This window comes from Myotis nattereri (genome assembly GCF_964212035.1).
Source record: "Myotis nattereri genome assembly, contig: HAP1_SCAFFOLD_201, whole genome shotgun sequence".
Taxonomy (NCBI): Eukaryota; Metazoa; Chordata; class Mammalia; order Chiroptera; family Vespertilionidae; genus Myotis; species Myotis nattereri.
The window spans coordinates 26,474-49,129 of NW_027669591.1; the positions used below are offsets into that span (position 1 = coordinate 26,474).

A 22,656-nucleotide genomic window follows, 5' to 3' on the forward strand; every position below is an offset into this window, starting at 1 on the left:
TTCCCTGCCTGTCCCCCCGCCCCCCCCACACACACACCCCCACCCTGCAACCAACCCCCTGCCAAGGGCACCGCTGCAGCCCTTCTCCTTTCCTGCTGACCCAGTCCAGTGGGGAGATGTCCTGAGCCCACTATTCCCAGCTTCATACAAACCTGAGCTTGGGCTCAAGGTGTCTTTGACCCCACTGGCCGTCTTGCCTGCCTCCCGCCCTCTACTGAGCCCGGGGGGGGGGGGGGGGCGTGGGGGGCCTGTGTGGAGGCTGCCACTCGTGAAGTCCTCAGCCTCTCAGCTTCCACCCTTCCTCAGTCTGGGCTCCTCTTTCTTCTTCTCACTGTGTTCCCTAGTCCCTCGTGGGTGAGGATGGCAAATGGTGAGTGAAGGTCGCTCCTCGATAAACACAGTTGAGGCTCTGGCAGGGGCACACGTCCAGGCGCTGAGCCCGTGGCCTTCCTGGCCACCTACAGCCTGTGGGTGTGCACCACTCAGGCCTCAAGTTCCCTCCTGGCCCCACTCCTAGAAAAGCTTGCGAGGGCGGCTGCGCCTCACCACCTGGTGCAGAATGACTGACTGGCCTCTGCTTGTGTGCACACCCTGAGCTGCGTGTGTGGCCTGATTTCTGCATCTGCAACAGAGTCAGATCCTGGTGCCAAGGACCCAGCTGCTGTTCTGAGGACCCCTCCCCGGGACTGTCCGTCCCCCTGCAGCTCTGCCCTTCCTGCCTCACCGGGCCTTCTGTGGAGCCCTGCACCCCCATCCCCATCTACCCAGCTCCAGTTCCTTGTCCCTGCAGCGCTGACTCAGGAGGAACAGACGTGGGCCCTGGGTGGGGACTTCGTGTTAGTGTCACAAGCCCAGGTGCCATGGGCTTCACAGGGAACGCACGGTGCCGCTCCTGCAGGACATGCTGGCCCGGGGGCGCCGCCTGAGCCCTGCACTGTCCCACTGCGGAGGGAGGCGCAGGCTCCTTCTCAGGCTTCTGGGATTCTAAATAAATCTTTTTTAATGTTGGCGACTAAGCAGCACTGGCTGCTGTCTGACTAGGGCGTGCTGGTGGGTAACTCAGGGAGCACCCTGGCCCCTTCCACACACCCAGCCGTCCTGACATCGCTCTAGAAGCTGGGAAGAATGCCCGGATCACAACGTAATCAGTGGAATCCGAATGCCAGCCGCCGGGCTGAGCTGTGGGTGCCGGGCTCTACCTTAGCTTCTGAGGGCTCTCAGTTCTGTTTCAATGAGCAGCTTTCCTGTGCACATCATCCTGTTCGAGCCGCACAGTAGCCAGTGGGCCCATATTAACATTTATGTCAGGGTCAGGAGCAATGGCTTCCCTCCCCTTGCCCTGGGGAGGAGAGCTATGACTCACATTCAGGTCCCCCCCCCCCCCCCCCACACACACACACACTCCTGTCATGCAGCCTGGCATCTCAAGGCCCTGTGTCCTGGGCCGTGCACGGCCCAGGGTGAACCTGAGGAGGGGCGGTGAAGGATCAAAGAAAAGACAGACAAGAGAATACAGCTGGGGCTCGGTGGATCTCCCGTGCCTGGATGAGGACACAAAAGACCAGCCTGCAAGCTGATGCTTTATTTTACAGTCTGATTAAAACAAAGGTAGATGAACATGTATACAAATGTTCTTGTTTTGGCAACACTTGCTGCACCTCCCACAACCCATTAGCTACTGCGGATGGAATTAGGGAGGGCTACAAGGTCAGACTTAATTATGCTAGGAGAGCTCTGCCCTCCAGGCTGGGACTTGTTTAAGGGACTTGACCTGCCATAGGTCAGCCCAAGGCTTGACCCTAGAGCCTCTCCCTACAGTGTCTGGCCCAGGGCTGGGCTCATGGCCATTAGGGCTGAAGGATGCATGTCTGGAGTTTGGCTCTGGGGCTGCTGGTTAGGACCCACAGGCAGCACCCAGCCCTGGCTCTGTCCAGGCGGTGGGAGAGGGTGCGGGGGAGGGGGGGTTCTGGTCAGCGTAGAACCCGAGTGGCTCCCTGGGCCGAGTCCCACCCACTTCGCTGCAGGGACAGGCTCTGCCAGATTCCACTGCCCAGGGCGTAGTTCACAGCATTGACTGTGGGCACCATTTTGGCAATGAGAGCGGGCACCTGTTATCGCAAAAACACCAGGAAAGAAATTGCAAAGCCTCTGCCTATCTCCCTGGTCCCACCTGGTGATCCCCTCCACCCCCCAGGGCCCCATCACTGTCCTGCTGCCCTGTCCTCTCCGATTAGCTGTCCATGTGTCTTGTCTGGGAGCACATGGCTCTGGGCACAGCCTTAGTCCCTGGCTCTAGAGGCACGTCCCCCTCTAGCCGTCTGCCCTGTCACCTCACCTGAGCTTAGGCAGCATCAAGCAGCTGCCCTTGTGGCCTGGGCGACAAGCACAGTCCCAGTGAATTATGGGTATTTAAAGGAAGAGAGAAAGAGAGAATATCATGGAGGTAGGAAAGCAAGAGAGAGACAAAGGTGGAGCGAGCCCAGGCTCTGGCACTGGGGGTCCCTTACCACCTGCAGCCTGGGGGGGATGAGGGCCGTGCCCGCAAGGGCTGCACAGAGATGCAGGAGGGCGTAGGGGCCCCAGCCGAGCAGCAGCGTCCTGGCTGGCAGAGTGGTATTCACCTGGGGAGAAATGGGCATGGAGGGGGCATGGCTGCCCTGACGGCTGGCAGCCCAGGCAGCCAGGGACCATATGGGCATGTGCAGACTGGCACGTGGCCAGGCTGCAGGAAGGTGCTGAGCTTGTGGGGGAGCTTGGGGCCCCAGGGGCCCTTCTGCCATTTCAGATGCACAGCCTCAGCCTGTCATGTAAGCTTGCTTAGCCTCAGTTGCCTTGTCTGTAAAATGGCCAGATTCTACCTGACTGGGCTAGAGGCAGGGTCTGGTCGAACCTGGGCTCCCTGAGTATGTCTGTGTGCACAAGGGTCCCTGCGTGGCCCTCACACCTCAGCCTGGGACCAGCTCTTCTGCAGCTGCACTGGGGTCCTGGGCTCAGAGGGGCCGCTTCCCACGCTGGAGACACAACCGGGACAGGCAATGTGGTGCCACGCAGGGGGCTTCTCACCCTCGATCTAATTGTAAGAGGAAGTTGCCATGCTCTCGGGCGAGGACTTGTGAGCCTAAACCTCAGTGTCTGTAGACTGCGGTCCTTTCACAGAAGGACTAAGCGCGCGGCCGGCTCGGGCCGGGGCCAGGGCGGCGCCGCTGATGTTGGCCTCATGGTTTAAGTCAACTCGGAAGAATGAGGACGCCAGTGGCAGCCTGATCTCCGGGAGATGGCACCGGCCTGGGGGCGACCCGCCCGGGAGCCGCGCCTGGAACCTGAACCCAGTGCGGGTCCCAGCACAGCCTGGCCCTCCTGCTGTGACTCAGGGCCCCGCCTGCAGCTTGCAGAGTGAGCCCCGCTTCCAGGTCCAAGGGAAGCACCTGCGCAGGCGTCTCAGCGGCCGGCTCCCTTCCTGCCCCACCGCCGCGTTGGCAGAGGGCTCAGCCAGCCCCTCAGTAAGACCGCTCCTCCTCTGGGAGTTGGAAAATGTGCCATTAATACCTGGATTTAAAAATCTCTGGTGCTTGTTTTGACTCATCTGCTAAAGATTATCCAGGTGACAAAGGTAAAACTGGCAGGGAAATACCCTGGGGAAATTCAGAAGTGGCCGAGGGTATGGTTCACGTCGCGGGGAAGAGCTGGTGCCTGGGATTAGATTCATCCTTTCCACGCGTTCAAGCAGCTTTGAAAAAGCATACGATTTTGCCCGGCTGCTGTAGCTCAGTGGTTGAGCATCGGCCTGTGAACCAGGAGGTCATGGTTTGATTACGGTCAGGGCACATGCCCGGGTTGTGGGCTCCATCCCCAGTGTGGGGCATGCAGGAGGCAGCTGATCAATGACTCTCTCTCATCATTGATGTTTCTTTCTCTCCCTCTCCCTTCCTCTCTGAAATCAATAAAAAAATTTTTTTTTAAAAAAAGCATGTGATTGTGTGCCGGCCCTCACATCCTTGAGAAGAAAGAACTGTAACAGTGTGGACAGAGTCTGGCAGGGCCCTGGCTTTCCGGGCTCAGTGTCCAGCCAGTAAGCCTGAGCAGCCCTGGCCCTTCCCCAAGGTCATGGCGACCAATCCCCAGCACCCACAGGAGGGGCGCTCTTGCCCTCCCCTGGGACAGCTGCATTGCTTCTGGTTGTTGAAAACACAGGAACCCCATTGCATCTGCCACGCCCCCAAGCAGCACAGAGACCTCTGCTCCAGGCTTAGGCCTTACCTGGGGGGTCCTGGTCCTCCCGAGTTTCTGTTCCATGAGCCGATAGGAAGTGAATGTGATGAAGAGGGGCAGGAGGAAGTTGAAAAAGGCCATGATGAAGAGGAAGCTGGTGAAGTTTCTGCAGACAGAGGGGAGCGGGAGGCTGTCCCTCAAGGGTGAGAGCTCCCCGAGTCCCTCCGCCTCAGCTCCGGGCAGTCGCATGCGGGAACTGCTCCCACGAGATGGGAGCTCCGAGTGTGGCCACTCCCCGTCCTGCCTGCACTCCCCTCAGAACCAGGAAGCCACCAGGGCCTCCTAGACGCCCCGAAGGAGCCAGGGAGCTGGGTGAGGGTCCTCCTTCACTAGCTGTTGCCCATCCAGGTGCCCAGCTCAGTGTGTGCCCCTAGCATGGGGGGTGGGCACTTCTGTTTGGAAACCATGTTTACCAGATGGAGGTGCCAATGGACCAAGAGGAAGGAGCATTCCAGGAGTGTTCCTGGCACAGGGATTTTAAAGGGGCCTACAGATGGCAGAGACTGGGCACTGTGTCACTGAAGAAATTGCTGTGGTCATGGGAGGTGCAAGGGTCGACCCTTCATTAAGAAGATACCATGTCGCTGGCCAGTGTTGAGAGTTGACCTATGAAGCAGGAGGTCACAGTTCAATTTCCTGTCAGGGCACAGGCCCGGGTTGTGGGCTCCATCCCCAGTAGGGGATGTGCAGGAGGCAGCCAATCCATGATTCTCTCTCATCACTGATGTTTCTATCTCTCTCCCTCTCTCTGAAATCAAGAAAAAACATATATTTTTTAAAAGAAGATACCACGTCACCTTGGTGCTGTCCACTAAGGGCAGGTGGGGGGAGGGGTGCCGGAAGGATGGGCACAGCCGGGGAAACGCTGCCCAGAGCGCATGGCAGGTGCTGGGAGGACCCAGGGTTCTCAAGTGGGTTTCGTCAGGGGCAGACACTTCATGCGCAAACGTGAGTAAACACATAAAGCAGCAAATGCAACACGGCTCTGGGGGAGAGGGCAGCTGGGCCCATGGGGCCCTCCTCTCAGCTGGTCTCCCGGGGGGGGGGGGGACAGGCACTATTAGACGGGGCCCCCTGACAGCGAGCCGTGTGCATCCACTGTCTCTCCAGGGCTGGCCCAGGGCCTGGCTGCCACAGAGGCTCAGGGGATTTAGAGACCTGAGCACTGTGCCAAGGAGGTTCCTCCCAAAGCAAAGACCGTGACATTCCCTGAATCCATCGAACCCCAGGGCAGGACTCCCTGTAGAAAGCAAGCAAGTCGAAGCTCCGACGGCTGACTGCTGAGATGGCCAAGGGTCCTGGCTCAGCAGCTGCTACCACCAACCAGGCCAGTACTCACAGCCGGCCGCTGCCGGGCCCACCTCTGCCCTCACACTGCAACCATGCGTCACTCAGCCGGTCAGAGTGGGTTTCCCTGCCCACCGTCAGCCTGCACGTGGGCATCACAGCTAAGGAGTTGGGATTGCCTGGCCAATGTTGGATTTTCAGCTATGACATCGCTGTCCCCCGGAAGGGCGCCTCCAGCCTCACCTGCTCCCCCAGGCGTAGCCCAGACTGCAGCAGGTCCCCAGGGGCTCGTAGTCATAGTGGCCCCAACCCAGGAGGGGCAGGGCTGCCCAGAAGGCCGAAGACAGCCACACGAAGAGCACCGAGGAGGCGGCCGTGCGCCATGCCAATCGGCTGCCTGCAGGGAGGAGGAGGTTGTTGAGAGGAGCTGATGGAAGAACAGTGGGCTTCGTGGTCGGGCACAATGACCAGAAGCAGCAGTCTGCTCCGGACTCGAGAGCTCTGGGCATGGGGTTTGGGCATCTCAATGCCACGGGTGGAGGCTAGGTCCTGACAGTGTTCTTGGCCCCAGTGGCCTGACCTCCTCCACCTACATCCCTCACATCCTCACCCAGCCCTTCCCTCCAGGGCTGCCTCCTGGTCTCGCTGCAGAAGGCCTTTCCCAGATGCCTTCTCTGTCCATAGCTCATGTTCCTCTGTGGACAGGACTCCAGGGGGATCAGCAGAGAAGAGCAGGTCTACAACCCCCTCACCTGACACTGATTCCACGGACACAGGCCCAGATAGAGTTGGCTTGGATATGTCCCCTTCTATGAACTAAATCTTTATGCTCCCCATCCAAAATTCATACCATGAAGCCCCATAACCATGTGGACTTTGGGAGGCACTTAGGTCCCAAGAGTGGAGCCTCCATGATGGATTAGTGCCCTTCTATGAAGAGATAAGGCCCAGCCAGTGTGGCTCAGGGGTTGAGCATCAACCTATGAACCAGTAGGTCACAGATTGATTCCCAGTCAGGGCACATGCCCAGGTTGTGTGCTCAATTACCAGTAGGGGGCGTGCAGGAGGCAGCTGATGGATGATTCTCATCATTGATGTTTCTATCTCTCTCTTCCTTTCCCTTCCTCTCTGAAATCAATAAAAATACATTTTTTAAAAAGAAGAGTTAAGAGAGAGATGATCTCTTTCTCCTCCACATAAGGACACAGCAAGAAGCAGCACCTGCAAACCAGGAAGAACCTCTCCTCAGAACCCAGCTGTACTGGCACCTGACCTTGGACTTCTAGAACCAGAGAGAGAACTTTCTGTGGTTGAAGCCCCCCGTCTGTGGTGTTTCCTGGCGGGCTAAGACCCACAGTAGTTACAGTGGCACAATGATTCAAAGACATCTTGACCCGTGTGTTGCATTAGCCTTTTTGGCTTTGGAAACAGATGGCCGAGGTGCACACCTAAGGTCACCTAGGAGGGAGTCTTGCACTCAGCCCCACCTGCCCTCCGCCCCTCCCTGCCTAGCGCTGCGCACACCCTCCGGAACAGGGGGGCCTTGGTCTAGGACTCTAGGCCCTGGCACCGGCTCACTGCCGTGTTGAGACGGAGAAGCCTGTTGCTCTCTGAGAAGGTGTGCGTGTGTGTGCACATGTGAGAGTCCATGTGTGTGTGAGGTGGTTGAAGGAGTTTGGGGGGCAGGGCTGGGATGGTGGTGGGAGAGGAGCTCCAAGGTCAGATGGGACAGGAGAGGCCAGAACAAAGGCGATGTTTTGGTCTGGAGAGAAGCATGTTGTGCTAGGGGCAGGGACCGCAGCATAGAAAAATTACTGATTGTTTTAAAGAAACAAAGTGGTACGATTGAACCCAGCCAGGTGTGACCCCGTTTTCCTCCTGAACTTTTTACTCTGCCAGCTAACGCTTTGTAGTTTTTGCAAATAAAAGCTTTGCTGCCCTCTCAGTCGGGACTGCAGCTGCGAGGCTCCCTTGTGTGTGTATGCGCTGTAGTCGCTGGCCAGCTTAAAAAATTTAAATTCTGAGTCGGTGGTCTATCTCGCTGATTGAACCCATAACAATGTGACTTTGCCAAGGGTCAAGGGTGTGTATGTGTTTGTGGCAAGGGCAGATCTGCGGTTCCGAAGGGGCCGTGCCCAGGGCTCCAGGCCATGCTGACCACGTACCCCACAGAACCTCCATTGCTCGAAACGTGGAGACCGGGACAAGGGAGAGGAAACCTCTGAAGGCACAAAGGCCAGGCCGACTCCCAGCACAGCCCCATCAGCTGTGGCCTAGACACAACCTCGCTTCTCTGAGCCTCTGCTTCCCAGTCTGCCAGCTGGGCATTTGCCGTGGGGTTCGCCGTGGGGTTTGCCGTGGGGTTTGCCGTGAGGCTTGCTGTGGGTTTGCCGTGGGGTTTGCTGAGCCACTGCTCACCGAAGCAGGTTTGTATGCTCTGAGGTGAAGGGGATTCTAGAGAGCCTATGGGTGAACATGGGTTTTATATTAATGTGTATTAAAATTATAAGAACATTAAAGCTGTGAGGTCACAGATATAGTTTAGAACAAGAATAAAGCGGGTGTTAGAATTTTAAAAGCGGCTCACCTCTAAAAAAGAAATATCAAGTAAATAACAGCAGGTGGTACACTCACATGGCCAATTAAGAAGATGGCACTTGACAATATGGCTTGGGAAATGGAGAGCTAGACTAGTTTTCATGAAGCTCTGGCATGGCAGGCTCCGTGGAAGTGTGAGGCGTGGGGTCACATGCCCCGCCACACACACACGTACACATCACCTCTCTGCTCCCCAACAGTGCCTGTCATCAAGGACATTTTCTGTATCCATGATCTGATTTGACTTTCAGGATAAAACGGAGATTGGTTACAAAAATCATCTGGTGGAAGAGGAGACTAAGGTTCAGAGAGGACCCCTGACTTGCCTGAGGCTACAGCCAGGGCACAGACAGCTTGTCCAGCACATGCGGTCTTCCTCCTTGCCGGTGCCCGCACCCCACCCGCGTGGACCCCCCGCCGCCCTTGAATTGGGAAGCACTGAGCTCATTTCCATCCCGATCGCCCTCACTGCCTGGGGACCCCTCCTCCTGGGAGCCCCAAACACGTACGGGTGCAGTAGTGATGGTAGCGCCCCCAGGCGACGGCCGCGCTGCCGCAGATGCTGGCCAGAGCAGCTGCGAAGCCCTGGAAGCCGTGAGCCTGGCAGCCACCCGAGCCGTAGGGCCAGCGCCTGCGGAGACAGGGGCACAGGGACCCTCCCTTGGCCTCTGCACCAGCCCCTGCCCAGGAGCAGCGTGGAGGCCCTTCCTTGACATCAGCCCATCAGCCCAGCTCCTCAGGTGAGGCCGGTATGATCTGTTTTTCCTATGAGGTCCCTTGGGGGGGGGGGGGGCAGGGTGCAGGCTCAGGCTCAGCCCCACGGCTGGAAGAAAGGTCTCTGTGTGATCAGGAGCCTCCATTACAGTAAATGGAACAGCCTGGTTGGAAAGAGAGCTCATACCTTTATTCCATAGATGGGGAAACTGAGGCTGAGAGAAGATAAGGTGCTGAGCCAAGGTCACAGAGCCGATGAAGGCAAAGTCAGAGGGAACCCCAGGCCTCCCAGCTCATGGCCTCGGGAGCCAAACAAGGGTAGAGCTTCAGCAGAAGCAGGAGGAGGGCCCAGCCAGGAGCCCTCACTGGCTTGGACCCAGGCCATTCACACCAGGGGGGGCCAGCCTCCACCTGCGGGAGCCAGGGCTCAGTCCCCCTAAGACAGTGGTTCTCAACCTTCCTAATGCTGCGACCCTTTAATACAGCTCCTCATGTTGTGGTGACCCCCAACCATAACATTATTTTCTTTGCTACTTTATAACTGTCATTTTGCTACTGTTACGAATTGTAATGTAAATATCTGATATGCAGGACATATTTTCATTGTTACAAATTGAACATCATTAAAGCATAGTGATTAATCACAAAAACAATACGTAATTATATACGTGTTTTCCGATGGTCTTAGGCGACCCCTGTGAAAGGGTCATTCGACCCCCAAAGGGGTCGCGACCCACAGGTTGAGAACCGCTGCCCTAAGAGATCTTGGAAACACCCACTGGGGCCGTGTGGGAAGAACCGGATTGCCCAGAAGGAGGTCTCAGGCCCTGTGAGGTCCGGTTGGCTTCCCCGGGGCCAGTGATGGTGTGAAGCTATTCACAAGTCATAGCAGTCACACTTCCAACCACCACATGAGTTAGGTAATAAGACCCAGTTTAGAGAGGAAGCCAAGAGGTGGGAACTAATGCAGCCAAGATTCACACGTGGGAGCCGGTGGCAGGCCCGCTCTCCGCCCGGCAGCCGCTGTGGTCAGGCGGACAGCTCCTGTGCTCCAGGAACTGCTGCGGGTCTGGGGTTGGATCCAGCCCAGCTCAGCCTGCCCCCCCCCCCCCCCCAGCCCCCGCCCAGGCCGGGTCAGTTTTCTGTTGGTAGGAGAGTGCTCAGTGCCCAGAGGTCAGGCCGGGGGCAGGACCCAGAGGTCAGGGCCCAGGGAGGGCAGTACCGGAGGAGGCTGGCCGTAGCTGCGGCGAGGGCGTTCAGGCTGACCCCGCTGTCCGCCAGAGCCAGGCTCAGCACCAGCAGGTGGCTCGGGGTCCGGAGCTCCGGGCTCGTGCAGGAGAAGATGGTCAGGCCATTGAGGCTGAGGCCGGCGAGAGCTGAAAGGGAGGTAGGGGCTGGCAGAGGGGGCTTGTGAGGCCGCCTGGGTCAGAGCCAGGAGTGTGGGCTGGGCGGAGCCTAAACAGCCCTCCCCCCCCCCCCCCCCCCCCCCCCCGCCAAGCCCTCACACTCAGCAACTCTCAGTGAAGCTCGTCCAACACCCCCAGGAGGGCTGGCCTCACAGACGAAGCCATGCGAGCACCCTGCTCGCCATACGGCAGCCGAACGAGAAGACAGCGAGGAAGGAAACCAGGCCAGGCCGGCGCCCCGCCAAGCAGGCCAGCCGGCGCACGGACAGCCCCCCACAGCGCCCCGCCAAGCAGGCCAGCCGGCGCACGGACAGCCCCCACAGCGCCCCGCCAAGCAGGCCAGCCGGCGCACGGACAGCCCCCCACAGCGCCCCGCCAAGCAGGCCAGCCGGCGCACGGACAGCCCCCCACAGCGCCCCGCCAAGCAGGCCAGCCGGCGCACGGACAGCCCCCCACAGCGCCCCGCCAAGCAGGCCAGCCGGCGCACGCTGCACTATGCAGGTCCTCTCCTGGTCTTCACTGGGCACTGTCCTCCCGACTCGGGGAACTCAGGCGCAGAGCCCCAGCTAACCTGCCCTAGTAAGTGGTGCCACTGGGAGTGGAGCTCAGGTGTCTCCAGTTCCAGTGCCATCTCGACGCGGGGAGCCCGCCAGGGAGCGGCTCGCGGCTCGTGGCTCTCGGAGGGGAGGCTGCTGCAGCGCTGGGTGGGCGGGGCAGGCAGACCTGACCTTGAAGTTGGCTGGTCACTCCCTACCCACGCTAAGCCGCAGCTTCTCCCATCTAAGTGGGAAACGGGGAAGCATCCTGCCTTCAAAACTGAGCACTTACTAGGAAGACAGGGTGAGAGAGCCTTCTGGAAAGAGGAGCAGCGTGCGCAAAGACGTGCCGTGGTGCAATGTCAAGGCGTGTTCAGGGCACAGGGGAGCTGGGCTGCGGCTTCCCAGGAGAGGGGAGCGTGGCCGGGCCACCAGGGGAGTGTGCCCACTCCGCTGGCGACTCTCGTTGGGTGAGAAAATGTGCAGATTATTTCCGATCGAGGGTTCTCCCCACCAGTCCCGTCTGGCTGGCCCGCAGCCCAGCTCTGGCCTCAGTGAGCACCGTGGGGATGCGGGGTGAGGCTGGCACCTCATGGGCCCCGTCGCCCAGCCATGGGAATGCTTAGGGCCGAGAAAAGGAGGTGGTGGCAGGAATGGGGTGCGGAGAGGTGTCTGTCTCAGCTGGTGCCTTATGACCCCTTCTTCCCCACACACCCAGGAGGGCAGGGCGCCGAGGGCCAGAGCTCGAGTGACTCGGTTGCAAGCACACGGGTGGCAGTACTGTCTCCAGCGCCTACCGGGGCCTGATCTTACACAGATTCTCAGAATCTCCAGGGAGTAAACAGTTTCCGTGCAGGAGGGACAGTGCAAAGGCTTACAGCTGGTGCTTGGTTGCGCCCTGGTCGATGCCCCCTCTCAGAGGCCCTCCTCCCTGACCCTCTGCTGGCTCCTCCATCTCGGCTCCCAGACTGCAAGTTGCATCTCCCCAATGCAGCCACCAAAAGCCCCGGGGACCCAGCACAGAGGGGGCTGGGGACCTCTCCTTGCCAGCCTCAGAACCGCAGCCCGACTCTGGGCGACCAATGGGCCCCGCTCTGCCCGGGCGCCTGCTCACCTTCCACCAGCAGCACCGCCCCTACAGCCAGCACCTCCAGCTCCCCAAAGCCTGTGGGCAGGGACCCGGCCTCTGCCATCTCGCTTCCCCTGGCCCAGCGCTTCTCTGGCTCCTGAAAAACAGACCCCTTCCTTTTAAAGGGCCAGTGGACACACGAGGGCCCATGGGGGGATTATGCTGGGCCTTGGGCTCCTTCTTGCGGCCCCTCCTCCCGCAGTGTCCTCTGGGCCGGAGCAGAAGGAACGTCCCGCTGCACAGGGCAGCCTTTGTGAGCCCGCCCAGCAGGGGGATTAGGACCGGACTCGCAGCTGAGCAGCTGAGCCGAATTAGAAGAGTTGCATAACCAGGGAGGGAGGGGAGCAAAAGGAGGGGTTTGAAGCTGTAGCTGTGCCTGAGAACTGGTTAGGAGCCAGGTCCTGGTGTGTTCGTCGGTGCTGACAAGCTGAGCGCCTGAGCATGTGTGTGCACATGTGTCCACATGATCACATGCGTGCACTCATAAGTGGGGAAAAGGATGGTGGCTAGGAAGCCACCTGTTGTCATAGAAAGAATACCAGCTGGGGTCAGAGACTCGAGTTCTGGTTCTGAGTCTGCCATCACCTAGCTGTGTGCCCTGGGGTGGGCCCACTGGGGGCTCTTCTCTGCCTTTGCAATGTGGGCATCTTTCCTCAGGGCCTGTGCAGGTCTTGGGTAGAAGACTCCGTGGTGCATGCGGTGTCCGGGGCGGGGGTGGGGTGGGGGTGGGGGCCGTCCCGACGCCCATGGAGCCCTTCAGCTCCCCAAGCATCAGTCTCCCAGGGCTTGGCCCACAGCCACTATGAGCTTTGGCTTCTGCAAGGAGGTCCTGGTACAATTTACACACTGGCTCATGGTGAAGTTTACAGCAGGAAGCATCGATCTGGAGCAACTCTACTCATTTCAGGTAGAGAGTGCTATCAGCAGCACAGCTCATGCCCACTGGTGCTCGCGAAGGCCAGGTGTGGACTAACTCCAGGGGGATGGTTCTCAGATACCGCCACCCTTGCAGAGGGACCTGTTCCAGAGGGACGGCCTAGGCTCTGCTCAGAAGGCAGTGCTCCGCCTGGCTGTCCATGGCAGGCGGGAGGCAGCTGCTTGCCGGGTGCCCAGAGGCTCGTGAGCCCCTGGGAGGGCATTTGGAGGTCTCTCCAAACCTCTGCGTCTCCCCACTCCTCCATGAGCAGGTACTTGCAAGTGCCAACAAAACGGGGTCTTTTTTTTAAAATATATATTTTATTGAGTTTTTACAGAGAGGAAGGGAGAGAGATAGAGAGTTAGAAACATCGATGAGAGAGAGACATCGATCAGCTGCCTCCTGCACATCTCCTACTGGGGATGTGCCCGCAACCCAGGTACATGCCCTTGACCGGAATCGAACCCATGACCTTTCAGTCCGCAGGCCGACGCTCTATCCACTGAGCCAAACCGGTCTCGGCCAAAACGGGGTCTTGATGACTCCTAAGAGAGCTTCTGCTTCGCGGGCTGTCGAGGTCTGGGGAACTTGGGTTGTTCAATTTTCATAAACACCCCGAGCAAAGTAACATTACTTCCCTTTGACAAATGAGCGCACAGAGGCCAAGACGAGTCATGTGACTTATCAAAGGCCACAGCCCTGAATGGAAGCGCTGGGATCTGAACCAGGCAGTGTGGTCCTGGGCTTGGGCTCTTCCTCACGCCTTCACTGTCCTCACCTCGTTGTGTCTGCACTACAACAGACATCACAGAGAGGAACCTCCACGGCCAGCACCGACGCCAGGGCCTGTCTTGTCTCCTGTAAGCCAGGCGCCTGGTGGTCTCTGCTGCCCATGGCCGGGCTGACCTTGGGGTTCTGCAGATGGGTGGCCAGCCAGCTGGCCCAGCTATGCTTGCCCTGTCCACCCACCTGCCCCACCTTTCCAAGCTCGGCCTCTCTGGGCCTGTGGCTGTTGTTACAGAGGGGACCCCCACCCCTACTCTCAGGATGGGTTATTCCAGGGAGCAATAAGCCACTGAGTACTGTGACTGGCTGATCTCCTTCCTTAATCCCCGTTATGTCCTGTTTATCTGATGGCCTCAGGCAGGGGGGTGGAGCAGGCAGGACAGATTGGGCCAGGCCAGGCCCCTGCCTGGGTTGCAGCGGAGCCTGGAGCCATGAGGGTGGCGCTGGGCATGCTCTGGCTTCTGGCCCTCAGGCCCCCACCCCAGGCCTGGAGCTCCTGTCCGCCTCGGTGCAGCTGCAGCCTCCAGGTCCTGGGTGATGGCAGCATGGCCAGGTAAGGTGCCAGGTGTGTGGGGTGACATCCCAGTCCCCAGCTTCACCAGCTGGCTGGGGTGGGAGGGTTGGATGCAGGGCTCAGAGAGTGGCCAGGTGAGACCTCCATTTCCCAGGACCTTGAGGCTGATCTGTGCTGAATTATTGTCTGGCCAGCAAGGCATGGCTCTGCCTCAGAGGTACCAGGCACCGCTGCAGGCGGAGTGGGGTGGGGCACAGGTGTGCAGCCCCAGGAAATCCTTCCCGAATTCTCCTCCAGGACTTCTCCCCTTTACCTCTTCCTCCCTCCCTCCCTCCCTCCTTTTCTCCCTCCTTTCCTCCCTTCCTTCTTTTATTCCTTCTTTCCTCCCTCCCTTCCTTCCTTCCTTCCTTCCTTCCTTCCTTCCTTCCTTCCTTCCTTCCTTCCCACCACTCTCTCCATATCTCCTTAGCCTCCTCTTTCCCAAGCCTTTCCTATTCTCTTGCCTCATCTCTCAGAGTGCCCATTCATATCCCAGGTATCTCTGACCACCCTCCCAGGATGGACCACCTGCCTCCTATGTGCTGCGTTTTTGGGTCTCCTCTGGCAAAGCCCTCAGAGCCTCAGCCTTGACCTCTTCCTAGGGCTCTCTGTAGGCAGGGACTGCCCATTCTTTTGCAACAAACACCCCTCCCTCCGCACCTCTCTTTGACTTTCCCCACCCCCTCTGAGCTCTGGGAGCACCTCCATCCTCTCCCCGCCCCCCCACTCCATGGGCATCCCTAGGCCGCGGGGTTTGTGTGCCCTGCTTTTCCACCCCTACCATGACTCCCTCCCTTTCTCCTCCTATGTCTTTAAAGCCTCTGTTCTCTGACACTTCAGTTTATCCATCTATGAGCACTGAACCCCACCTCACTCAAGGATTTCACCTGACTCAGGGCCTCTCCCACAACCTTTCCAACCTTCTGGAATTCCATCTTCCTTTCTCCCTGTCTTAGGTGGGTGTTGGGGAGACACTGGTGGTTTCTGATCAGGTAGCAATACTGTCGGTGCACCTCTCAGTGGTCCCGGCCAGGGGTACTGGCTGACTGGGTGTGAGGGAGGCAGCGAGAACCCAAGAAAGGGCACCATATGGCCTGAAGCACAGAGGGAGCTCCATGTGTGGCTCAGATCTCTGATACTCCAGCTCACGCGGACCATCCGTGGTGAGGGCCCTCTTCCGCGGGGAAGCCCGGCTGAGCCCGGGGCCTGCACAGGGCGACCGAGGGATGCAGGGCCTCCTTCCACTGCAGGAAGCACTGGCTGAGCCCGCAGCATCGGCCGGCCTGGTGCTGGGACCCAGCCACTGCTCCTTTTCCAGACTCTGCCCATTGGCGATGGGCAGGGGCAGGGACGGAGAGGTCTTGGTAGCAGGTTAACCTTAGTGTGGAAAAGGACATTCCAAGGACAGCTTCCGGGCCCCTGACGTCAGCCAGTGGCCATCCTGCCTCTGACAGCAGACCTCTCGCCACAGTCTACCTGCTGGTAGCCTCGCAGCTGTTCGCCCGCCCGTGTGCAGGGAGGTCCTGCCAGGGGAGGAGGCCTGAGTGGCTGCGGTGCCCACGGGCATGACGTGTGGGGAGGCCAAGGCCCCTTCCATCTGGGCCTCCCAGGCCGGCTCCTGGACAGCCGCTCCGTCCTGACGGTGGTGCAGCCCCGTGGCGGGGAGAGCCAGCCCTGTGGCCTTCCGTGCCAAGCTCACAGGCCGAAACTTCAGGTGCCGCTGTTGGCACAGGAGGCGCCTTGGCAGGCGCTGTGGAGCCTGACACACCGGCAGGGCTGGGTGGCATCTATGCCTGGCACCAGCCTGGGCCCTGCGGGCGACCCATGTGCGAGCGGCACACACATGGCCTCCTTTACCCCCAACCACCCGTGAGGTGGACTCTATTGTGACGGGGACGCTGAGGAAAGTGAAGGTCATGTAAGGTGCTCAAGGACACGGGCAGCAAGCAGAGCCCACGTGTGAGTCTCGCTGGGGCTGGGGGTGGGGCTCAGTCAGAGGGGGTGGCTGCTGTTTCTGATGCTCTTGGCATATAGTTTTTAAATGAAGAAAAACCTAGATGGTTACAAAAGCGGAGCTGTAATTTGACAATCAACACTTTCAACATATTTGCAAAAGGACATGCGCCTGGGGATCTCGGGACTGAGTGCTGCACTGTGGAGGGGCGGTGGCGGTGCCGGGCACGGCAGGCTCAGCTTGAGGTCCCTCAGGGTGCCAGAGACCAAGCCGCCCCGGGGATCCCGTGAAAGGCTCTGAAATCAGGCCCCCCTCCCCTCGCCCCAGGAACCAGGAGGGGCTGGCTCCCGCCCATCCCAGAGCCCCGCAGCTTGGAGCCAGGCGGGTGTCCCCGGTCCCTGCAGAGCAGTGGCCTCTGGCAGGAGGTGGGGAGGGTGTCACCTGCCAGACCCTCGCTCAGACGCCCCCTTTCTGTGCCCAGGACGGTGGTGTGCAACGACCCGGACATGACCCTGCCCCCCGCGGCCTTGCCGCCCGACACCTGCCGGCTGCGCCTGGAGCGCACGGCCATCCGCCGGGTTCCCGCCGCCGCCTTCGTGGCGCTGCGCCGCCTGGAGCAGCTCTGGCTGCCCTACAACGCGCTGGGCCGGCTGGGCGCGCGGGCGCTGCGGGGCCTGGGCCGCCTGCGGGAGCTGCGCCTGCCGGGCAACCGCCTGGCCGCCTTCCCCTGGGCCTCGCTCGGGGACGCGCCGCGGCTGCGGCTGCTGGACCTGCAGGCCAACCGGCTCGCCGCTGTGCCGCCTGGCGCCGCGCGCTTCCTGCGCGACCTCACCTTCCTGGACCTCTCCAGCAACCGGCTGCTGCGGCTCCCGCCCGCGCTCCTGGCCGCCTGGGCTCCCCTGCCCGCCGCGCCCTCTCTCCCGGGCCGACCCGGGCTGGTCCTCGGTAAGAGAGGCCTCTGCGCCTCGGGTCTGTGCAGGACGCCACGCCTCTCTGGGCTCTGATTCTTTCCCTGGGAAACAGACATGGCGCTGGTCCTGGGTTAAGCGGAGGCTGAGTGCTAGGCACATACTGGTAAGGTTAGGAGTTCAAATTCTGCCCCTTACTAGTTGTGTCCCTGGCTCAGCTTGCCCCCGTTTCCTTTAGAGAAGAGCGGTTGATAGAAAGATGTATTCAAACCGGCAGGCCTGGGGGCATAGCGCTCGCAGCCATGAGCGCCTGGGCAGCACAGAGACGTGCAGCACCGCCCCACCCCCCCCCTCTGGCTGCCCAGCGCCTGGGGTGCTTCAGCCCCGGGACCATCTCAGCTCAGAACAGCCAGTCCCAAGGCCACACCCCTCTCTGAGGACAGTCCCATCCAAGGACCTATCAGGGGGAAGGTAAAGGTCGCTGATGGGCTATTCTAGCTCCAGAGCGCCCCCGCCCGGGGGTTTGCCAGGCGCGCAGAGCTCCCCTCTCTCCTGCTTTCCTCCTTCCCCTGCACCGCACTCTGCCTCTCAGCCTCCTTCTGGGAAACCCAAAGCCAAGAGTCTTCAAAGCATGTGCCCCCACCCCCTCCCCGAGATTGCTGCAGACAGCTCTCCAGGGGCGTGGCGAGCTGGCGGAGTGTGCACGCTGGATGTCCTGCTGTTCCCCAGGCAGGTGGTGCCCGCTCCGCAAGTTGACTTGAGCCCTTATGAATGTGTGCCACAGTTCTAGGCGCTGGGAATGCAGCCGTGAGCACAGCTGATGAAGATCTACTTTCTCGTGGGCTAACAGTTAAAGTGGCCAAATGTTTCACTTTTGCCAATGTGATGGGTGACTGCTTCACTGTCCTCTGACTTTGCCTTTTGCATTCATTTACCGGGGACTCTGTATCAGGTGAAAGCCAGAGGCAGGCAGTGATGACTCATTACACGCACTTCACCGGGGACTGGGAGCAGCTGCCAGTTGGGTGGGGAGAGCTGGGGCAGGAGAAGGAGCCAGCGCCCCTGGCTGGCTTTCTCATGAGTCGTGACCATCCAGCAGATGTGAATGCAGCCTTTCCACACTCACATTCTTCTTTCAAACAAACCGAACACCTGCATATACATGTATAAGATCCACTGACTCCTGGACATAATATCACATTTAATAACAGTATTTGGGGGATAAAAAGGACATCATATTAAATGCATTCATTTTGCATTTCAGAAATGCAAACATATAAAGAGGATTTGTGCCTGAGGATTGAGGACACAGGATTCCCTGTCTCTGTTGGAGGTTTTGACCGGGGCGGGCGGGGGGGAGGAGGGGCAGGCAGTGACCTTCCAGCTCCGAAAGACATGCGAGCACAGGATGGTGACATAGGGTTGGACTTCCTGGCCTCCTCTCTTCTCTCCTTTTGAGCCTGTGTCAGAGGAACCAGGGCTCAGACAGCTGCCCTGCTGGGCTGGTGCTGGCAGTGTCACTCACACTGGGAGGTCAGGGGTCAAGCAGCCAGGGTCACAGCACTGCCAGCGACGGGCTTTGGCACATGGCGAGCACCACAGGAATGCTCGCTGGCCAGTGGCTGAAAGTGTCCCTCTAAGGCTGCGGGGTCATTGCTGATGCTGTTGGTGCTGTATGGCCTACCCAGTGCCTGATATGATTCTTTTTTTATTTATGCTCATGCCAACCTGACAAGGAAGCCGTGTGAGGCCTCCAGAGGAAGAGCAGGCTGAGGGGGCAGAGCTGGGGGTCTGAGGGGGCAGGGCTGGGGCGCCGAGGGGGCAGGATTGGCGGGCAAGGAGCGAGTGGGAGGCCAGTTCTAGGCAGGACCTGCCTAGACCCCCAAGGGGGAGGGAGTGGGCCTGGGGATGTGAACAGCGGGCTGACCTCTGGCCTCTCACCCTGCAGGGCTGCAAGACAACCCCTGGGCGTGCGACTGCCGACTCCACGACCTGGTCCACTTCCTGGAAGGCGAGGCCCCACACCTGGCCTTCATAGAGGCCGGGCTACGGTGTGCCGGTCCGGGCGACCTGGCCGGTGTGGCCTTCCGCCAGCTGCAGCTGAGCAGGTGCCAGGGACCCGAGCTGCGACCAGGCGTGGCCAGCGTCAGGTCTCCCTTGGGCAGCACAGTGTTGCTCCGCTGTGGGGCCACTGGTGTCCCTGAGCCCCAGATGAGCTGGAGGAGGGTCAGTGGGCACCCCCTCAACGGCACAGGTGTGTGAGCTTCAGGAACCACCATGCTGAGATCCCACAGGGCGGCGGGTCAGGGTCCCAAAGGCTGAGGAGCGGGCAGCAGGCTGAGCAGGGCTGTTCACGCCCATTCTGCCCGATGGGGTTGGACAGGCATCACGCAGAGGCAGGGCCTGGGACAGTGGCCTCAATGGTGGCTCTCAGCCTGTCCTGTCACATCCCACCAACCCCTCTATCAGAGACTCGGGGCCCCCGAGAGGGCAACAGTGAGTCTCCCGGTTGCAAATATGAAGTTGGTATCACTAGGAGTAACTTTTGATGTGAGTTACATTCATGAAGCTCTTTGTTAAATGTATTCTGTCCATCATGTCTTTGAGCTTTGAAGAGCAATCCTCTTATTTTGTATAAGTAACCTGAGGCTCTGAGAGGCTCAATGCACAGCCTCCATCAGCAGCTCCTACAGGAGGACGGGCGTGGACCGCGCTCCGGTGACTCCACAGGGCGGCTCTTTTGCCGTAGACAGAGGGCTCATCCTGGCCCTGGGCGGGCTGGTGTGGAGTCGGCGCTCGCCACACCCAGGGAGAGCTGAGGAGGAGCCTCTCTCAGTATCTGACGGATCGCTTGGTTCCGCCCAGCTTTCTTCTCTCTCCTGCAACCAGCTTGGCCAGTGCTGCTCTAGAACGAGGGGTTTGGAATCTGTACAGCTGAGCTGTACAGGAAGCGCCAGGCTGCAGACAGCAAGCAGGAGGCACCCCTGGAGCTGGTGCGGGGCTGGAGCATGGGCCGCACAGGCAGGGGAGGGACTTTCCAGGGCTCCTGCCGTGTGCCCCGCACCAGCCCGCTGCCTGGTCAGCGCTGCAGAGCCCCAGGGCCTGAGGAACAGCCCGCACGGGGCAGGCTTAGAAGGCAGAGCGTTCTTGGGCACTGCCTTAGCCGGGCTCTCCCCAGATTAGAGCCTTGGTGGTCTCAATCTCCTTGGCTAGTCTAAGAAAGGGTGGTGAGCCCCAGTGTTTTCTTGGGGTGACAAGGCTTTCAGTGGCGTGTACACAGTCTGGGCTTCGAGTGTGGCCCTTGGAGGGAGCCAGGGCACGGGCACCCTCCTCATCCGTGCCTCCTCCCCTCCTCCCCCCTGCCCCCCGCAGTGCACCAGCAGGTCTCCAGGGACGGCACCAGCTGGGCGCTGCTGGGCCTGCCCGCCGTGTCCCACCTCGATGCCGGGGACTACGTCTGCCAGGCCAGCAACTTCCTGGGCGCCTCCGAGACCCTCACCTCCCTGGTCGTCACCGAGCCCCAGGCTTCCACCGAGTGCAGCAGGAGCCCGGAGGCCCCAGGGGCAGGGACGGGCGAGGGGCCAGAAGCAGCTGCGTATGACAGGCTGGTGGCCAGGCATATGCCCCCCACACCCTGGCCTGCAGGGCCCGGCATGGAGGAGGGTGGGCCGACGGGACCCCAGGAGGCTCGGACGGTGACGGCGCTCAAGGTGGTGGGGGACACGCACCAGAGTGTGACGCTGGTGTGGAAGGCGCCCCGGGCCGGCAGCGCGGCCCTCAGTGTCCTGTACGCTGTCCTCGGGCAGCGGGCCATGCGGCGGGTGGCCGTGCCGCCTGGGAGGACCAGGGTCACCCTCCGGGGGCTGGTGCCGGAGACCAAGTACGTGGCCTGTGTCTGCGCGCGGGGCCTGGCGCCCCGGAAGGAGCAGTGCGTCGTCTTCTCCCCCGACGAGGTGGCGGACGCCGAGGCCACGCAGCGGCTCATCAACGCGGTTGTGGCCAGCGTGGCCGCGGTCATCGCGCTGCCCCTCACGCTGCTGGTGGGCTGCGGGGCCCTCCGCAGGCGCTGCCGCCAGTGCCGTGCCGGGCACTCCCCCGAGGCCACCAGCACCTACCTCAGCCTGGATGGGCTGAGCCTCAGCCTCGGCGAGGACTCAGGGGCGCGGCCCCAGCCCGGCCTCGGCGAGGCTGACGGGCTCCTGTCCGCCCGCTCCAGCTCCAGCCTGGACTCTGCCCCCGGGGCCGCCAGGCAGGGCGGGCGGGTGGACGAGTGCTTCTGCTGAGGCTCCCCTGGTGCAGGCGCCCACACACCTGCTCCGACCCTTCCCCCCACGTGCTCACCCGCTCCTCCACTACACACAACGACAAGAACTAACACCTATTAAAGCACTTACTAAGTGCCAGGAAGTGTTCTAAGTGCTTTATATGCATTAACTCATTTAACTCTTACAACAATCTTTGCAGAAGACACCCCTGCAATTCTCTCCCCATCTTCCTGGAGCAGAAGCAGGGGAATGAAGTAAGTTGCTGTGGGGACCCTCATCAGAGGACAACAGCGGTTCAAGGCCAAGTTGCCACGCGCAGGTGCAAAGGCAGGACTCAGCGACGGTCCTGCATGCACGGCGCAGGCGCCTCTGCAACCCAGTGCTGACGTCGCTGTTGGGCAAGAAGCCTTGTTGTCTGAGCTCGTGGAAAGGTGCTGCCATCAGCAATTGGCTGGCCGGGGTCTGTGCGGCTGCTCTGTGGGCTGCTTTGAAGAACTACTCTGTTTTAATGGCTCCTTGTCAGCAATAAAGACCCTCCTGTTCGCACACGATTTCTCATGTCTCCTCCGGCTAAGCCCCGGTCCAAGGGCCTGTGCCCCACACGCCTGTGTGGCCCTTTTCGCTGCACATGAACGAAGCAGCAGCACAGGCCCCAAGCAGCGCACTTACGTTTGCACAGCCCACAGGTCTGGGAGGGGCAGGTGGCTCTGCCCCGTGTGTCTTATTTGGGGCCCAACATGGAGAGCCGGTGGCCACCTGGGGCAGGCTCCTTTCCCGGGGGAGTCAGATGACATCAGAGGAATGTGATGCCTCTCAAACTCTTGGCTTAGAACGGGCACACTGCCATTCCTGCCCATTTTCCATCTGCCAAAGCCAGTGCCATGGCCAAACCCAACTTACAGGGGTGGAGGACGTTCTCCCTTGGAAGTCATGGTGGCAGCACTATCGGCTGAGCCGTGATCTCATCTACTGCGTTGCCCACAACCCACAGGCGGGACGTGCCCGCGCGGAAGTTGGCCTGGCAGTGGGTCCCAGAGTCGAGGCCTGCCCGCTGGCGTCTGTGCGGTGCGGGGCGGTGGTGCGCACAGACGCCTCACACGCCTCCGTGTGCAGCAGCCGCGTTTGTGCGGCCACACACAGACCCGCAGACACCAGGCCTCACTGTGGACACTGACAGACTCTAACATTTTCCTCTGGGCGCCATTCTGACTGGAGAGAATAATTTGATTTTCAGTGAGTTCTAGAGATTTGAATGGTGTTCATTTACTCACGAATGTCAGTCTGGAGGGGCCGAGAGGGGCCCGTGTGCGGCCGCGTGCGCCCTGCTGTCCGCGC

The 22,656-nt window shown here is 60.3% G+C and overlaps 2 protein-coding genes across 2 annotated transcripts; one reads left to right on the forward strand and one right to left on the reverse strand.

Annotated features, from left to right (window-relative positions):
* Nucleotides 1-1,512: 1,512 nt before the first annotated feature.
* On the reverse strand, nt 1,513-12,139 carry LOC308512593 (RPE-retinal G protein-coupled receptor-like). Its single transcript, XM_081115508.1, has 7 exons — nt 11,925-12,139; nt 10,091-10,244; nt 8,664-8,785; nt 5,800-5,953; nt 4,258-4,375; nt 2,508-2,621; nt 1,513-2,108 (listed from the first exon to the last, which is right to left on the reverse strand). The coding sequence occupies exons 1-7, from the start codon at nt 12,001-12,003 to the stop codon at nt 1,971-1,973; spliced, it is 879 nt and encodes a 292-aa protein (XP_080971634.1). The 5' UTR covers nt 12,004-12,139; the 3' UTR covers nt 1,513-1,970.
* Nucleotides 12,140-14,072: 1,933 nt separating this feature from the next.
* LOC308512591 (leucine-rich repeat, immunoglobulin-like domain and transmembrane domain-containing protein 1) lies at nt 14,073-21,831 on the forward strand (the record flags this gene model as incomplete). Its single annotated transcript, XM_081115507.1, has 4 exons — nt 14,073-14,194; nt 16,630-17,093; nt 19,005-19,310; nt 20,429-21,831. 4 exons carry the CDS (start codon nt 14,073-14,075, stop codon nt 21,337-21,339), a joined length of 1,803 nt encoding a protein of 600 aa, XP_080971633.1. The 3' UTR covers nt 21,340-21,831.
* Between the last annotated feature and the right edge of the window lie 825 nt (nt 21,832-22,656).

Excerpts from the sequence above, each read along its gene's own strand:
- LOC308512593 (XM_081115508.1), bottom strand. The coding sequence starts at position 12,003 with ATGGCAGAGGCCGGGTCCCTGCCCACAGGCTTTGGGGAGCTGGAGGTG. Across the intron at positions 8,786-10,090 it reads GCTACGGCCAGCCTCCTCCG|GCGCTGGCCCTACGGCTCGG; the intron begins GTACTGCCCTCC and ends CTGTCTCCGCAG. Across the intron at positions 2,622-4,257 it reads GGAGGACCAGGACCCCCCAG|GTGAATACCACTCTGCCAGC; the intron begins GTAAGGCCTAAG and ends ATTTCTCCCCAG.